The 18,548-nt window shown below is 36.1% G+C and overlaps 3 protein-coding genes across 3 annotated transcripts; 1 reads left to right on the top strand and 2 right to left on the bottom strand.

Moving 5' to 3' along the window:
- Window positions 1-1,988: 1,988 nt before the first annotated feature.
- LOC126592647 (uncharacterized) lies at window positions 1,989-4,091 on the bottom strand. The gene is made up of 3 exons (XM_050258405.1): window positions 3,776-4,091; window positions 3,628-3,691; window positions 1,989-2,343 (listed from the first exon to the last, which is right to left on the bottom strand). Exons 1-3 carry the CDS (start codon window positions 3,945-3,947, stop codon window positions 2,001-2,003), a joined length of 579 nt encoding a protein of 192 aa, XP_050114362.1. The 5' UTR covers window positions 3,948-4,091; the 3' UTR covers window positions 1,989-2,000.
- A 693-nt stretch (window positions 4,092-4,784) lies between these two features.
- LOC126594539 (cyclin-H1-1) lies at window positions 4,785-8,266 on the bottom strand. The gene is made up of 14 exons (XM_050260897.1): window positions 8,105-8,266; window positions 7,698-7,748; window positions 7,262-7,328; window positions 7,032-7,144; window positions 6,845-6,918; window positions 6,521-6,641; window positions 6,369-6,437; window positions 6,216-6,257; window positions 5,950-6,018; window positions 5,810-5,868; window positions 5,578-5,662; window positions 5,372-5,460; window positions 5,204-5,287; window positions 4,785-4,979 (listed from the first exon to the last, which is right to left on the bottom strand). Exons 1-14 carry the CDS (start codon window positions 8,162-8,164, stop codon window positions 4,976-4,978), a joined length of 987 nt encoding a protein of 328 aa, XP_050116854.1. The 5' UTR covers window positions 8,165-8,266; the 3' UTR covers window positions 4,785-4,975.
- Window positions 8,267-12,987: 4,721 nt separating this feature from the next.
- Window positions 12,988-18,255, top strand: LOC126593134 (sucrose nonfermenting 4-like protein). Its single transcript, XM_050259031.1, has 13 exons — window positions 12,988-13,772; window positions 13,945-14,032; window positions 14,847-15,023; window positions 15,109-15,216; window positions 15,330-15,389; window positions 15,608-15,697; window positions 16,334-16,468; window positions 16,598-16,742; window positions 16,809-16,982; window positions 17,131-17,194; window positions 17,297-17,366; window positions 17,697-17,811; window positions 17,907-18,255. Exons 1-13 carry the CDS (start codon window positions 13,648-13,650, stop codon window positions 17,996-17,998), a joined length of 1,443 nt encoding a protein of 480 aa, XP_050114988.1. The 5' UTR covers window positions 12,988-13,647; the 3' UTR covers window positions 17,999-18,255.
- The last annotated feature ends 293 nt before the right edge of the window (window positions 18,256-18,548 follow it).

An 18,548-nucleotide genomic window follows, 5' to 3' on the forward strand; every position in this document is an offset into this window, starting at 1 on the left:
GCTAAGGGATACTCTCAAAAGCCTGGGGTCGATTTCAATGAGACATTTGCTCCTGTGGCAAGACTTGATACTATTAGGACTCTAATTGGACTTGCTGCACAGAAAGGATGGAAGCTGTTCCAACTCGATGTAAAGTCAGCATTTCTAAATTGAGTTCTAAATGAGGAAGTATATGTAGATCAACCATTTGGTTTTGTGATTGAAGGCAAGGAGGACAAGGTTTACAAGCTCAAGAAAGCCTTGTATGGGTTGAAACAGGCATCACGGGCCTGGTATAAGGAAATTGACTCTCACTTCTGCAGTACTGGTTTTCATAGAAGTCCAAGTGAGCCAACTCTCTACATCAAAGTCACTGAGGCAGGAATTCTCATTGTTTCTTTGTATGTTGATGACATTATATACACAGGGAGTTCCAGTGCATTAATGAATGAGTTTAAAGCATAAATGATGGGAAAGTATGAAATGTCTGATTTGGGACTATTGCATCATTTCTTGGGACTTGGTGTCATTCAAACAGAAGGTAGTATCTTTCTGCATCAAAAGAAATATGCAAGAACCTTGTTGGAGAAATTTGGATTGAAGGAGTGCAAACCTGTTGCAACTCCACTTGCAACAAATGAAAGATTAATCAAAGAAGATGGAAGTGAATTAGCCGATGAGAGTCTCTATAAGTAGATTGTAGGTAGCTTGTTATACTTAACAGCTACAAGACTTGATAACATGTTTGCTGCAAGTCTACTTGCTCGATTCATGCATAATCCAACCAGGAAACATATGGGAACTGCAAAGAGAGTGCTAAGGTATATCCAAGGCACACTGGACTATGGAATTGCATATGAGAAGGGTAAAGATGTTGTGCTTATTGGATACTGTGATAGTGACAGGGCAGGAAGTGAAGATGACATGAATAGCACATCCGGATATGCATTTAGCTTTGGTTCTGGAGCATTCTCTTGGGCTTCAATCAAACAAAGCAGTGTAGCCTTGTCCACTGCAGAGGTTGAGTATGTTAGTGCTGCAGAGGCAACTGCTCAAGCCATCTGGCTAAGATTTGTTTTATCAAATTTTGGAAAGGAACAAGTGGAACCTACTCAGATTCTCTGTGATAATACCTCAGCTATTGCAATCTCTAAGAATCCAGTGGCACATCATAAGACAAGACACATAAACAGAAGGTTTCATTTTATCAGAGATGCACTGCAGAATGGTGAAGTTGATCGGATTTATTGCAAAACTGAAAAACAAGTTGATGATATTTTTACAAAAGCATTGGCAAGGGATAGATTCGAGTATTTGAGGAAGGCTTTGGGAGTGATTTTAGCTAAAAACTTAGAAGGGAGTGTTAGTGTTTAAGTGTTTTAGCTGAAATAAACCAATTCATTTTTTTACTTGTTTTAAATAGAGCCATTGGATTACATTCCAAAATGAATGCTCTAGATTGAATGAGAGTCACCAATGTAGAGTGACAACTATAGCTATCTCATAGAATAGATGAAATGAATGGCTGTGATGTATTCTTTCTTGTGTGAGAGAGAGAAGGTGTAACAATGCCCTACATTGTTTTTGTAGTCGGTCACATTCCGATAAGCAATGATGATGAAATGAAATTGGTTCATATTTCTCTGTGAATCCTCTTTCTGAAATATACATTTTCCTCCTAAATTCCATAACAATCTCTCTCCTTTGTAATCTAACAGGAATCCATATTTCATTTTCCATGAGAAAGGGCTCAAGAGATCATGGGTTATCTATGTGAGTTGCAGCTGCTCAACTTTACCTATGAAAAAGGTGACCAAATTAGTGTCTAGAGTTACAATCTGTCCTAATCAAGACACATTTCGAAGGCTGCATTTAATTTGTTAGGATTAATAAACAGCACAACATCAGACCATGTTTCTGAGGCAGCAGCCTACACCAGCTTCCAGCACGATTCCGGCCGATGTTTGCTCTTATGTACCTTGCTCGTTTTTGACCCTCACATGTTAAAATTTGAACTATTTTTACGCGTTTTCATCGACAAATTGGACGTTGTTAACACATACAAAAAGTGTGTCTTGAATGAATCTATGAAATATCCCAAAACATAAGGAGAAAAAACATGGAATATTGAACAATACTCTAGTGATTGGATTAATAAAAGCTTCCACATAGCCCCATCCATCATCAATATCAGGACCAACCCAATAACCAAATATGATCGTGTGGCTACAAGAGTGTACATTCCTATAACAAGACATAATTTTCAAAAGCGGTTTTGAGGGCGTCCGAAGATGATCTTGACAACTCCGATTCGAAGATGGTATGGCTTTATTTGTACTGCTGGAGTGGCGGAAGGCTTTGCAACTGCAAAGGTAATTCATACAGTTAGCTTAAACAGAGCAAGAAGGAACAATAAATAAGTATGAGGGTTCAATGCAAATGCCCTAACGCTTAAGTTCTGGATAGGCTTGTCAGTTCACCATGAAAAAATGGAACGCCTTTGAAGTGTTGAAGAAGAAACTTTCAGTTTTTTTTTTCATTTTCTCTCTTTTTTTTAAATTTTCGTTTCTTCCCTAATATGTTATTTTCAGTTAACATATCATCGAACGGAATGCTAACTTCCGGAAAATCAGCAAACTCAGGCAGAAGTTTCTACCTTCACAATGGACTCATGCTGGAACACCCCAACCTGGCAGATGATTTGGAGCCTTTGAGGTTGTAGTGAAACAAATACATCCTCAGTCTAAACGTTATCGATGCAGTGGATCATTAGATGCACGTCTAAAACCTCATTTCCGTTGACATTGTATTTCATCTCTAATCCTAATACATTTTATACCTTTTGACGCACCTAATCACACTTGAATAAGTACAGTTTTAACATAATGATGAATACAGATGAAGATCATCGTATTTCATCATCCTCTAGAGAATATGCCATTAAGTCCTCAAGGACGAAATAGATTCAATAGAATATCAACTTTCAGACTCCCTAACCCCTTTGGGGTTTTTTTGTTCCGTCCATCTCTTTCCATGATTTTTTCTTCTCTCTGCCCTCTCAAGCAACATAAAGACTCAAGGTTTTACAGTTAATATGCTAAACATGCCACATTAGGACGCCAAGTGAACGAAAACCAACATCAAGACTTAAGTGATTCCACCATGAAAAACTCATTCATGTTATACAAATTGGGTTTAGGTACCACAGTTACAAGGTAGGACTGGTTTCAGCTATCAGTAGGCCGAATTTCCGGACATGTATGGTCAAGCACGGTATCAGCATTGTACATTACTAGTATGATATCGTATGCAAACTAATCAGTGAACTAAGCGTAACTGGATGAAACGAAAACACGGGCTTAATAACTTATACGCTGGCATTGTATTTCATCTCTAATTTTTACGCAACAGTCGGTTTTAAGCAAAGTTCTCGGGTGTCCGGAACAGCCATGAGTTCATCTGAATGACATTGTCAAAGCTGATTTCAAAATTTCTTTTAGTACAAGTAGAAGCACAAAATTTGTATCACAGACAATTAAACAGGATGGAACTTGAATTAAATAAGTAAAAAAAACGATTCCGGTTCAAATTCTCTACCAGTAAAAGCACAAATGGAAGAAATCGTGAAACGAGATTGAAGAACAAAACCTGCTTCTGAAATTGGTTGGCATGAAGGTCTGACCGGAAGTGGTGAATTTCTTGGAGGCATTTCCTGTGGTTTGCAAAGCAAAATATAAAAAATAAAAAAAAAACATAAAAAATAACGATCTGCATTTTACAGTAATGAAACACTTACTTCCTGTTTGGTTTCCGGGAAAATACGGGCAGAAGCTAGGGTTTCTTTCTTGCTGCCTTTCAGGGTATAGCAGTGGGAAGTAAGGAGATGAAGGGTTAAACGGAGACGTTTGTTGAACTGGTCTGAGGTAACGGTGTGGTTTCTGCTTTTGTCTGAGACCGAGGAGCAACATACGTACCCGAACCCAAAATACGAATAGGGGTGCAAATTTAGAATAAATACGAGTAGGGGTGCAAAATCTGAATAAATACAAATAGGGTGCAAATTTAGAATAAATTCTGTGGAGTATGAGGAAACCGTTGTGGGTTTTATGAAGAAACAGTTGTCGGTGTCACCCACTTTCAACTTAATTACGAAACTGTTATTGTGCCCAAGCTTTAATTTATTTATAATATTGGCACCACCTCTTGTCCTAATGATTAAAGAAAGTTTATTAAGTGTTTTTTAATTTTTTTTATTTTATTTGTGGGATCCTTTTCAATGACTTTTCTTGGAAATACAAAAAATAGAAAACGGATCATTTGTGGATTCCTTTCACCTAAATTCACCTCATCAAACAATTTGTATCCTTGAAATTTGATTCAACGACTAAAAATCAATCCCACTTTAAAAATTATAATAACTTTAACTGTTAGATCAATTTTCAATAGCTCGAATTGTTTACTAAAATGGATTAGATGGAAAAGATCCGAAGAGGATCCCCTTCCCTAAAAAAATTCTCTCAAAATAAAACACTTCACCCTTCACGAACTCTCTGTCACCTCATTATTTAGCATTAATTCTCGTATCAATATTATAATATACTAGAGAGTCTCACGTATCTCCTTTGCATTTCTCTATTATCCTTTTCAGCGTTTTCAGATAGAAGCCCTATTATGGTCGAAACCAAAAAGCCTTGCATTCTTTTATTGGAAAATACACACATTTTGTTGAATATAATGGAAGATACTTTCATTACTGGCTTTTTTTTTTTTTTTTTTTTTTTTTGCAGATAAAATTCTTCATCGCATTCAAACTCAAAGTCACAAATTAGATTAATTTGACAACAGAACACAAACGAAGATAGCAAGATAAGGAGAAAGAAAACATTAGTTAAAGCACGGGTAAAAATTATCGTCGTCCGTAAACGGTACAGGATAACTGGTTGGAGCATTTTTCCGAGCCTGACGAACTGGATCCCATGGAAAGACCGAGATAAATTTACCTGAAACCAGACGAAAGGTGTTAATACAGTAAGAAATTAAATTTGGGGCTCTCCAACTGTTCAGACACCAGCAGCAGTGTATCAACAATCCCTAAGGGACAAGCGCATGAAATTGCCCAGAAACCGAGATAAGATCGCGAATTTCACAAAACTAAGCCGCCAAATGGTAGCCACACCCGCACTAGACCTTCAATTAAAACAACAGAATACCAAAAAGGGCATACATTTGAGCACGAGATGGTAGAATTTGTGCTTCATTTGAACTCCTCTTTGACTTGTGCTTTGATTTCTTATCCCGCTTCTTGCTCCTGAAAAGCAGTCAATGTATGGCATTGATACAAAAGGAAAAGGTAACCAGATTAAACGTGATTATCTCAAGATAAGGAGCATACTCGTCATGTGTACTAAGTCCCCAACAAGATTTCAGTTTCCGGTTGATGTGCTTGAGATCCTTGTCTGAAGGAAACTTGTATCTTTTTGCCTACATACATTAGACATGAAGAAACGAGATTGGAAATTTTCACAAACGTTCGTGCCACTATCAGAGAGCCTATGAAGTTTGCAACACATTTATATGCTGATTGCAATGAATTAATACCCAAGAATCGATTGCATTGAGGAATTCGACTAGCTCTGAAATGGTATGCGCAGAACTCTGCCGAGAGAGAATGCTACTCAGGTATCTGAAAATGAGCATACATGCAAGAAACTTTTTTAGCGTCGTCCAACAACAAACCCAACAGGCAAGTTGGCGGGAAGGCGTAAGTAGAACTATACAGGAAAGAAAACTATCAACAAAAACGATAGGAAATCCGAGTGCAAATGATAACCTCTCAAAGTCAGCGACTCTGCATACATGATTTGCACTACGCAATGCAGCCAATGCCAACTGCATCAAATTAAGATAGCTTGAAATTGATAACAAAATTCTGAGCTGTAAACAAGAAGAAGCTTGACTGACAAATCATACCTGCCCCGGAGGGAAAAGGAGTGGTGCATCTGTGAGCATGATTTTATCAACTTCCATCTTTGCCGCATCCTGCAATCTCATCAAAACATCCATCAACATATGTGTAGCCGGTTAAGAAACATACATGAAGCAATACATTGCCTGTGACTGGTTATTCAAAATGTAGCATCTCAACAATGAATGACTTTTAAAGATTCAGTCGTGTAGATACAGATACTCAACATGCTATTCAGCCAAATAACAATTAACATAAAGCCAACAATTACCTTGAGATGTTGGAGCTGGTTATCCTCTAATCCGCAGAATTCCTACAAATCAAACACTAATTGTCACCAAGTGCGTGGAAGGAACTTCTAAGAAAACTTAAAAGTGCATTATGAAAAAAAAAAATATATATATATAACCGTTAGAAATTTTACCTCCATATCATTGACAAATCCTTCAATTGAGCGGTACGGTGCATAAACGATAAGATCAAATTCCAAAGTCTGCAAGATAAAGGTATATTATATTTAACAAAGAAAACAGAAACAAAATAAAAACAACAAAGAAATGTGTGGCACATCCATGCCTGATAAACTATCATCTCATTATTGAGTATCATTTGATGATCCTGTGAGATCCCCTTACCAAGCTCCTCCGCTGATACGTGGTTTTCCTCTATTTTACAAGCTGCATATATACAGGTTAACCTGTGCAAAAGTCAATCAATTTAAATTGGAAATCCACAAACAATTAGGTACATGTACAAACACAATAAACATTAGAAATATGACCTGATTTTCTACAATGTCTCAACATCTTAGTGAATTTCTACCTAGAAGAACCAAAATTCCACACAATCACATATGCTGAAAATTGACAGAGATACTTAATAGAGATAAGCCAACCTTACATTATATTTTTTGGATGATGTAGCATCACCGACCAGTGTAGATAAAACCTCTTGAAATATATGAGAGCCGTTGCCTGCAAATGAAACCAATTAGACATGGATAGTGCTAAAATTGATAAATTTTTTGTTTCATGCTTCCTAAATAATTATTACTATTTTTTTTCTGTCAAAAGAGGAGACCACATACCTGAACTTTATGCGGAAAATGAAAGTTGGTACACACTTCTTGAAGTTTATTCTCATAAAATACTCGCATAAATTGCTCCTCTTCAATGTTAATGGGTTTTGGACGGGAATCAGCTGTATTTAAAGACAATAAATAAATAAATAAAGCCATTGAAAACCAGCTCCGTGTGCGTGTATGTTTGGGTGGGTGGGGGACGAGGGGGAGGGAGGGGGTCCTCGAAAGAACATTACCATTTACTTGGGGTTTAGGGTATGATAATGTTCCATCTACATCTACTTCCATTAGTGTTGCTCCATACTACACAAGAAATTGTTTGTTAGAAAAATGGAAAGCAAGTCAAGCCACTTTGCGGAAAGATAACTATTTTCCTATGGGACAAAATGTGGACATCTTCGACATGTAATACTACAAATGACATACAGAATCACATGCATTAGTAGAAAGGTATAATTATATCCTTAAACCAATATGTCAAGACACTGCCCTAATTTCATCACATCCTCTGCTAGTCCGCTTAGGCAATAAACATCTCCTAAAACTATCTAATTAGGTACACTCGATGCATTAGTACATACACTCTCACTCCAACAGACAAGTGAAACAATCAGCTATCCACGAGAGTTGCCTGAAGATATCAGTTACTTGTTTCGATCAAACAATACGTACCTTCTCCAATGTTTGCACTGCTCTTTGATTAGCAGCCTTGTATTTACCAACCTATAACATTGAAAAATCAAATCAATAAACGCATACGAAATTTCGATTCAACTTCAAAGCCTTGCAAACATCAATGCCTCAAAGAAAACAAGCTTCTTCATTTAATTTCATCAAAAATTGCTCCAATTTATAAATTGGCCACCACTTCAATTTTTTCACAGAGCAAATCAAACAGAGAGCGAAAGCAAAAGAAACAGTTAAATTTTCGGCACAACAACGATGGAAATAATAAACCTAGAAAGTTAGAAACTATATTTTCCTTCATTTCTCGGCAACCAAACAGGCCCTCGCTGAACACAAAAAGAAAAAAGAAACCAGCAAAGAAAAGAAGGTGAAATACGGAGGAGGCGAATTACCAGTTCTTCGGGAGTGAAGATCCACCTGGCTCGGTGAGTCGAGCTCTGGAAATCGGCCATGGCGACTCGGAAACCCTAGCTCAGTTGATTGCAGAAAGTTAGTAAAGAAGAGAGAGACGGAGAAAAGGGTGTCGTGTCTCGTGTGCCTTCCTTATTTTGCGTTCTTCTATAGGGACGACATGTCGTTTCTTTCGGACTCGTACAAACGGTACTTCACTCTTTCCCGCCTATACAATCTTGTCCGGACGTGGCCCAATATGACTTTAAGGCAGAAGCCCATTCAAAGAAAGAGCAAAAGCCCAATATGGCTTTTTAAGGCAAATACCCCAACCAGTATAAGCTCTTCCGAGCATTTGTTGCCCGCATTAACTTTCACTATATTGGACTGGACTAAGGGTTAGTTTGGGATTGCTGTTCTGTGAAAAAAAAAACACTGTTTTCAGAAGTAGAGGTAGAGCTTCTCTATGCTCTTTGCTCTCTGTTTGGGTGATTCGCCAAATTATTCATTTTTACTCCAAGTGATTTTAGTTGTGAAATTTCTTCGGTGTTATATAATAAGTTAGATTTTCTTGTGAAATATTGAGTATGAATATAACTGGAACGTTAAGGTGATGAAATTTCAAAACCTATCACTACATGTCATATGAGCAAGTTAAAACACATAACAACGTATAACCGAAACTTCAAACAATTTTTTTTTTTTGGTAATATTTTACCTTCAATTCTAATAATTTCACCATATGAACTTCTCTGATACAACCAATAATGGGGAAGGATGATTATAACACACAACTTGTTGATTGCATGAACATAACTCTTTTACTACACGAGCTACAAGTCCCTTAAAACTTTCCCATATGACGAACAAACTCCGTTTAAAGAAGTGCTCGTTTCGAAGTGCTTTTGAAATGATTAAAAATGTTTTTGGCCCCAATCATTTGTAAAAATATAAGAGCTCGTTCAGATGTATTTTTGAAATGATTGAGAGTGCTTTTAGAGAAAATGTTTTTGGGTTCCAAAACATTTAAAGTGTTTTCTGCATATGTGCTTTTTCCAGGAAGCACTTTAAGTGCTTTTTCAGGATTTATTCTAAAAGTATTTTCATCAAATGCGCTTTCAGTTATTTTAAAAGCACATCCAAACGAGCTAAGTAAATCTTGGAAAATTACTTAAAGTGTTTCCTACAAGATGCACTAATTGCAAGCACTTTAAACGTTTTTCCTAAAAATGAGTACTTCCAAACGAGCCTTTAAACCCACTAATAACTTCACTAACTACTTCTCTATCGCACAGAGCTCCAAGTGCCGCCATGCTGATTTGATTCCATGTTTTTGCTTATCCAATTTCAGCTTATGAGTTACGGGGAAGCATCATACTTCGTACTGCTGCAATTATGCTTATGACTTTGTCCAAGGGTACCACCTTTCACAAAAGTTCCAACCATCCAAATTTGGTCTGGTTTACCGATAGGTATGACGAAGCACCATACTCACCGAGCTCATACATATAGATGAATAATTAAAAATACGGGACTAAATTTTAGGATGTCTCACCCTTGTATTGAAGATAGCCTAAAGATGATAAATTATTCGTGTCGGGTGATCGAACAACGTGGCTGTTCGATCGAAGACACATTGGGTGGGGCAAAAGACGGAGGGGGTGTTGGTTGTGTCTTATGGCAAGAAGGCCATGTGATCTTGGCGTCTGAACATAAAAGCTTCTATTTCCAGAAGATGTCAAATTCACTCATGCCTATGAGCGTTTAATATTAGCTAATAATGTAAATTCCTTATACTGTTAGGAAAATTCCTATATTTTGTCTTTTGAAATTCATTGGTAAGTCCTTCATATAAATTTTTGGCACTTTTTAGTTGATAAACGAGTCATGCGTTAAAAGTGTCGATTATCTTGTCAACATTATAGAAAACGACGTGATGTACATGCATTTACAGTCTAAAGTAAAGCTTTTGGCACTTTCTAGATGAAACAAGATGCGTATTGAAAATGCGAAATGTCTGTTGACATTATACAAAAATGAGGGGGTGCAAATGCTTTTAACGGTTAGAAATAGAGTTTTGGTACTTTCTGATTGATAAACGAGTTACGCGCTGAAAGCCTCAATTTTCATTGACATTATCTAAAATGATGGAGCGCAAATGCATTTAACAGTAAGAAGTAAGCTTTTGGCACTTTCTAGTTTGTATATAAATGAGTTGCACGTTAAAATCGTGTGTTCTCTTGTCAATATTATGAAAAATGATGGGATGCAAATGCTGTTAAAGTCAGAAATAAAGTTTTTGGCATTTTGTAAATTGTAGTCGATAAACGAGTTGCGTGTTGAAAACATGAAATGTTTTGTACACATACCAAAGGGAATTGTTATTAGCACTAAAAAAATCTCATTCTACACTCCTCACAAGTGTGTTTTTCTTTCTAATTATAGAAAATTTGGAGTGCCAAATGAGATTTTTAGAATGCTAAAAACAATTCCCATACCGAAAACAACATAATAGTTGAAGTATTTTTCGTTAAATATAAAATAAGTAAAAATTAGGTTCTCCCCTTGTTTTCATTTTTCATGGACTGAAACCTTACTTCTTGTTCATTTTTTACCAAGGTCCTTTGACTTATTCACATCATTATTTCAATATTAAATAATTTACATGTCATCATATTTCAATTTTAATATTTAAAACTTATTTAGTCATTTTTAAATATATCCCTTTTGATATTTTTCATATATTTCTATCTTTAATATGTACCCATTTTTTAAATTTTGTACCAATATATTTTTGGTTTAATTTGTACGGATATATTTTAATTTCTTTTCGTGCCTATGTTTATTTTTTAAATTAATCTTTACCGCATAATTTTCAAAATTTTAATATATTTATATATTTTTTAGATTAATTTGTATCATATATTCATAAGAAAACTAATGAAAAATGTTTGAAAATTTTGAGTTTTAACTATAAGGATAAAATAAAGAGTAAAGTGAATAATACCAAGTTTGATTTTTTAATATAAAAATATGTTTTTTCGTTAAAATAAACAATAACGTGAACTTTTCGTTAAAATTCCATATATTCATTTTACTAAATGTACCGTGTACTAATTATATATATTTATTGTATGTTTTAAAATATAATAGTGGCCGAAGTTGACAGGGAGTCATCAGTTCTGGGCAGTTGTAGGCTTAACGTCTGATGTGATGTGATTCCGTGGGGTCCAATTTTCACATCACAATCATGATCGTCAAATCCAATTAACCCAATTTACGGCAAATACCCAGCGGGGGCCAACCACCAACCCATCAAATTTTGGTCTTTTTGGTTTTTTGTTTTTTTTCTTTCAAATTGTTGGAAACTTTATAGATTCATCTCAATTGCGAGGAGGAGAATTCGAATACAAGATCTCATGTGTATGGACGAATATTCTTAACTAAACAAGTTACAAGGCACCTAATACTATGATATAGTAATATTTCTCTTCTTTTGTAAGTGATAGGTTTTAAGTTCGATTCTCGCCAAAGATAAATTTAACCACATTATTGCTAGCTCATTGTGAGACTTAGTCCACCACCCTTCCCTCTTAGTGTAAATAATATCATTTATAAGTACTTTTAAAATGGATGAAAGCGTTTTAAGTGAAAAGAACTTCTGAACAATTTCTTAGTACAAATGCAACAACTAAATCTTGGAACAACATTTCAAGTGCGTTTGGAATCCAAATTTTGTTCTCTAAGCTCTTTTAATCATATTAAAAGCACTTTCAAACGAGCTCATATACTACTATTTCAAGTATACTTGCAACCTTCTCAAATTTTTACATTTTTTTTAGAACAATGCTTGATTACTCAATGATGAGTATGACTTCCTACTCAAAATTCTTCGTGTTCGAAGCAAAACGTTTTGTGTTTATGATCATAATTGTTCATTTTATGGATCGCTTTGTAAAGATAATCTTTGCAAAAAAATGAATTAAAACTAAGATCATTTAGTCAATCTATTGTAACAAATACATAGACAATTCGTAATGCCTTTTCCAATTCTGTTCATTTGTTTTTATATAGTTCGATGACTAAATGATCTCAATTTTAATTGATTTTTTTTTGCAGATGCGATCTTTATAGAGTGATTTATAATACGAACAGGAAATTATGTGAATCGGCAACAAATGGTTTTGGATAGGAACTCCTACTCATTATTTGAGTAGTAAAGTATTGTATTTTTTTAATGATTGTGCAAAGTTATTTGATGATCATAACCGTTTATTTTTTTAAATTAGCTTTGCTTAAGAAACGTAAATTGTTTTAATCCATTTAATAAATTTCAATATAAACCAAGCGGTTCACTGCAAATATGGTTCGTCTTAGATGAATACTCGATTCCAATTTACTTATGTTTTGCAAAGACAATTCGAACATCAAGTAATGTAATAAGATGATAGTACCAAAATGAGATAGTTGCTAGCATTCGCTAAAAGTTTAATAAAAGTCAATTTCTCTCGGATGAAAAAACCTTTTGTCCTTTTTAGTGAAAAGATGAATAAAGGTAAAGTAGAAAGTTAATCTAACTACTACCCTTTAAATAATGATTTTAGTTCTGGAAATTTGCCATCATTGTCATTAAAAAAAGTAATAACTGCTAATATAGTAATGACCTTAATTTAGATATTTTGTGTGAATCAGAAAACACTTGTCTTGTTATGTATTTTTTTACGTATTATAATGCAGCTGATTAACGAGATTGATGTCTTTAACTAAGCATACATGTTAATTGAAGTAAAATTGTTACTCCACATGCCAGTTTTCAGATACACCGAAAAATTATTATTATTAATTTTTTTTGTAACTATTAATTTATATTGGGGAGTGTTTGGATGTTTTCAATCAGATTCTTCACTCAGAGGACACAGCTTTTGGAGATCCAAACCCAGCTCTCTCTCACTAACTCACTATCTCTCTCTCTCCAATATTTCAGTATTAGGGTTTTCTTCCTTATCTTTCTGTTGCCCTCAAAATATGCACTAAATTACAACACAACCACTATAGTAGTCGAATTCCTCCACCTAGTTTCAGAGACGCAGAGCTCTGGGATGGGATTTGGTGGTAAAGTCTCCGACTTGGGGTAGATCACAGATCAAATTGTGGAAAATGCCCTGGCTTTTTGCTGAGTTTTGTGGGTTTTCTTCCTGCCGGCTGATTTGTTGACCTTTTGGACTGAGAATTTGATCAGAGAGTGCTGAGATTGAAACATAGCAAATTTTGTGTTTTGGGTTTTGATTTGGTGGCACTGCATGTGCAAGCATTGAGGGTCCTCTGCTCAGTTGTGGAGGATCCCCATTACTAAGCAAGAACAAAGGAAAAAAACAGAGTGGGGTTTTTTTGAAGTGTGATTTGATAAAAGGGTTCTTAAATTCTGGGAAAAGTAGTGTGCTGGGTTGGTGGGATTGGGGTTTTTGTGGCAAATAATCATCTGGGAAGGTGTCGAATTTTGCAGTTTCTGGGATTTTTTGTATAAGTTAATCTACTTTGGTGGGAAATGTTTGGGTCTGGTTCGGGTGCTGCACATCAAAGCAGTAGACTTTCAGTACCAGTTTTAATTCCGACGCGGTTTGTCTGGCCTTATGGCGGAAGGAGTGTGTTTGTCAGTGGTTCTTTCACAAGGTGTGCCATGACATTGATCAAATTCCAGTAGTAGTTCTTGTTATTTGAGTGAGAGTCGTTTTTCGTGTGTCGATGCTCACTGTATGATTAAAGTTGTGATATGAATTTAGTGTCGATGCTCAATGTATGATTAAAGTTGTGATATATTCGATATATTTTTCTGTATGTACAGGTGGTTGGAACAGATACCTATGGCTCCAGTGGAGGGGTGTCCAACTGTTTTTCAAGTTGTTTGGAATTTGACGCCCGGGTATCATCAGGTTTATTTCTTACACTTATCAATGCTATTATACTCGGTTCAACTTGCTGAAGTTTAAAATCTTACTTATTGTTCTCATTTGAGTTCTGTAATCATTGGTATTGCTGTTGTTATGTGGTAACAGTTCAGTTGAGTTTGCTTGCATAAAGGATAAGCAATGTAATATTATGAATCAGGATTCGTGAATGCTGTAACATTGTTTGTTGCGTGCTTATGTTCCGTCTAATACTCAGAAAAGGGAAGAAATTGGCATTTCTTATTTGTTACATTCCAATAGAGAGTTACGAAAGAAAATTATTTATGTAGGAAACTCTGATTGGTTCAGCATGCACAGGCATCAGGCTTTTATCGTACAATATGCTATTGGCTATAAATAGCACCCTCATAATCAAGGGCATAGCGCGAACATAACCATAAGGGTTGACCTTCTACCACAAATTAGATTGCCGAATGAAGCAAAGAAGTATATTTCTGCTAAATAAATGGAACTCGAATAAATACTCCAAAACTTTGTCCTGCATCATTAAAATATATAACCTCTGAACCTCTACAAATCAATGTGCTAAGATTATATTACATTTTTTCCTTACCTTATATGCTTTAATGTATGTAAAGGGAAGATAATAATACCATTCCCTACATGCTTGTTGTGGTGGTAGATGCTCCTTATATGCTGATATCGTCTTGTTGCTATCTCTCTGTGGCAGCCATAAGATATTCTCACCCAAGGGCTACATATGCTCGCTTACTGGTACATTATACAATTTCTTTAAGTGTCATGCTGATATTAGATGTGTTATTTCCAATAATTGCAGTACAAATTTTTTGTTGATGGCCAATGGCGACATGATGAGCATCAGCCTTTTGTTAATGCGAATGTTGGAGTAGTGAATACCATCTTTCTAGCTGGAGAAGATGTGGTTCCTACAAGTTTCAGTCCTGAGACTTCTGGTGGATCCAATATGGACTTAGATATGGTTCCTAGACAAGTAGTAAGTTTTTCACTTGTTTTTAAGTCAAGGATTTGAGTTGTCTTGCAGTACAGAATGGGTCATGTTTTAAGTTGGTCTATTGCAGGAAGCAGTTCCTAGGTTCTCGCAAGCTGATCTCGATATCTCTCGTCATCGTATATCTATGTTCTTGTCCAGACATACTGCTTATGAGTTGCTTCCCGAGTCAGGCAAGGTTTGAATGCTTTACCCTTATGCAGCTGCTGGCTATAGTAGGTAGCTTAGTGGGCCTGACCACCGTTTGTCTGGTAATTTATCATTCTTATTTTAATCATGTTGCTATCACAGGTAATTGCCTTGGATAATAGTTTACCTGTGAAGCAAGCATTCCATATCCTACATGAACAGGTGAATGTCTTTTCCTCAAACACATATAAACGCTTTCACTTAAACAAACAAAAAGTGGGAGGGAGCTTGAATTCCCCAGCTTACATAAATTGATTGTCTCTGCTCAATTTTCATCAGTCCCTAGGACATTTATGCCATTTAAACAGTTTCTGCCTTGGTAATAATTTGCATTTTGTACCTATCTATATGTTCGGTTACTAATTTAAGTTCCTTTTAAGGGATTACCTATGGCTCCTCTTTGGGATTTTGAGAAGGGCCAATTTGTTGGAGTTCTTAGCGCAATGGACTTCATCCTAATCTTGAGAGAGGTGTGTCCCGTGTAAAACTTTTGTCATTCCTTATTGTTAATATATGCTTATGCTAGTTCTGGATGAAACACAGTAATATACACACTTTTATCAATTTATTATATATGTTTGAAAAGTTCTAAATTTTTGAGGCGCACATGTAACTAAGAGGCTTCTAAGCTTCAACTGTGCTATAAGGTGCATAATGCATACTAATGGTGTTCTCGTGAATCTCTGAACATTCATATTATAGACAAGTAACATCCTTCCTGCCATCATACCTAATGCTGCATCTATTTTCCTTTTGCAAACCTTGCTGGAGTCAATTTATGGTGCTTGAGGGAGTCTGCATCCTGAGAATTTAGTTTATATTTGATGGGCAATAGTAATACAACACTTGATACGAATTCTGGGCACACAAAAACAGTCTTTAAATTTTGTCTTTTTTCCTTATTTCCCCATTCCATCTGTACGGTTTCCTCTATTACATATTTCTTGTTTCAAATAACCTTAAGTTCTTTATTCTCCTTACCCTGAAAATTGTTTCACGCAGCTCATGAGTTTTCATGGTTGCCAATCTCAGATTGTCGTTCTTAATATAAGTTTATTCTGGAAGTGACATGCTAAATTAATTAAAATGTATGGTTCTTATGAAAGCTTGGGAATCATGGATCCAACTTGACTGAGGAAGAGCTTGAGACTCATACTGTAGCAGCATGGAAAGAGGGAAAAATAAATCTTAACAGACAACTTGATGACAATGGGAGATACTGTGCACCGCGTCTTGTCTCTGTAAGTTCTTCATGAGATGCTAATTTGTATTATATTTTTAAATGACATGTTATCTTTGGCAATTATATAATCCAGAAACTTCTATACCTATCATGATAATGCTTATATTTGTACTGTTTTGACATACAGGCTGGCCCTTATGATTCTCTCAAAGAAGTTGCTATGAAAATTTTGCAAAACAAGGTGGCAACGGTTCCAATTGTCCATTCAACTTCGCAGGATGGTTCATTTCCACAACTATTGCACCTTGCTTCCCTCTGCGGAATACTAAAATGTAAGTATTTCTCTAATATAGCATTAAGGTTACACATTTAGTTACTAATCTGTAATAAAACTTCAGGCATATGCAGGCATTTTAGACATTCTTCTAGCTCCTTGCCCATACTCCTACATCCTATATCTGAGTTTCGTTTAGGCACATGGGTTCCAAATATTGGAGAGTCAAATGGACGGCCATTGGCAATGTTGAGACCAAATTCATCTCTTGCTGATGCCTTTTCTTTGTTGATACAAGGTTATATTTCTTCTCTTTTCTAGCTGTCTGCTTCACATCTTACCTTGTTTTGATTACTTGTCTCCAAAATTAGCCAGATGGTTTTATTTACGTCAGTCCTGACTCCTGCTTCTATGTGGCTTATCCTATTTCGTATTTTCTTTTGCAGCTGACGTTAGTTCAATACCTATAGTGGATGGTAATGATTCATTGCTGGATATTTATTCGCGAAGGTGATCTAATGAATTTCATTTATATTTGCATCAAGTTTTACGTAGAGCTAATTACTTTGTTCTTTGACCAATTGTTGAATGTGCTTCTTGTATCTTCCTCAGTGATATCACTGCTTTGGCCAGAGATAAAGCTTATACACAGATTCGCCTTGATGAATTGAGCATCCATCAGGTACTCTCTAAACGGTGCAAGTTTGTGTTACTTCTGTTACATTCTATGATCTTTACATGTGGGTGATGTAGTTAGCCTCTTCAGTATGTCTTGAATAGTCTCGGTGTGCAACAAAAAGGTTTATGTGATTATCCACAAATCTTGGAGTTTAGTTGACACAAACGCATAATGCAACCCAACCTATTAGTAGCGAAAGTATAGATGGGGGGGAGACAAAATACAAAATTGAAAGACAATGAGTGATGAAAAATTCTCTAGCGCAAATTTTCAGTTTTGAAATGTTTGGTAATGCACTCCTCTCTGAAAACTGAATGTGCCTGCATGTTGTAGGCATTGCTACTGGGACAAAGTGAAAATCCTCCTTACGGCTTCAATGGGCAGAGATGTCAGATGTGTTTGCAGTCAGATTCTTTGCATACAGTGATGGAGCGCTTGGCTAATCCGGGTAAGTTGCTTGCCCATCAAGTAAATAACTTTGCTTTGTTTTGTTTGTGTTAGTAACAAGTTTTTTCACACGCCGCTTCCCTGCTAATTTTTTAGGGGTTAGGAGACTTGTGATTGTGGAGGCCGGCAGCAAGCGTGTAGAAGGGATTATTTCTTTGAGCGATGTATTCAGGTTCTTGCTAGGCTAGCTTAAATATGTCAAGCTGCTATATACCATGACATGGCTTTTGGGGTGGGATTGGGGGTGATTTTCTTTTCGGCGCGTTTTTTGTCTTTGCACTTGCTGAATGGCTTCATTTAATCACTCAAAAGTCTTTCATGGGTGCCTCGTGTTTCCGAGCCCTGCCTTACTTTAGAATAGAAATTTCAAAGAGAAAAAAAAATCTGTAAATTGTGAGGATTCAAATTTTCCCCTTTTCATTTGTATAAACCTTTAACTTATCAACTCTGCTTTGTCTTCCATCTCTTATATTGTGTAAAGCGTATATGGCCGTTCAAGTTTTTTGGGTTTTTGTGAAGTGGGCTAGTGGGATGGACTAATGGGCGTTGTAGGATTGAAATTGAGTGGCCTGGATCTCTCGGTCCGCGGGCTTGCACACAGAGATCCGGAGTGGATCTTAGTCCCATCTTTTATATTGTGTAAAGTGTATATGGCATCCATGATTGTGGTGGGCTGCATTTAAAAGTGGGTTTCAATGTTTAGTTTTTGTGCACATTTTTGCAAAGCACTTGCTGTAC

The sequence above is a fragment of the Malus sylvestris genome, chromosome 12, assembly GCF_916048215.2.
Source record: "Malus sylvestris chromosome 12, drMalSylv7.2, whole genome shotgun sequence".
Taxonomy (NCBI): domain Eukaryota; kingdom Viridiplantae; phylum Streptophyta; class Magnoliopsida; order Rosales; family Rosaceae; genus Malus; species Malus sylvestris.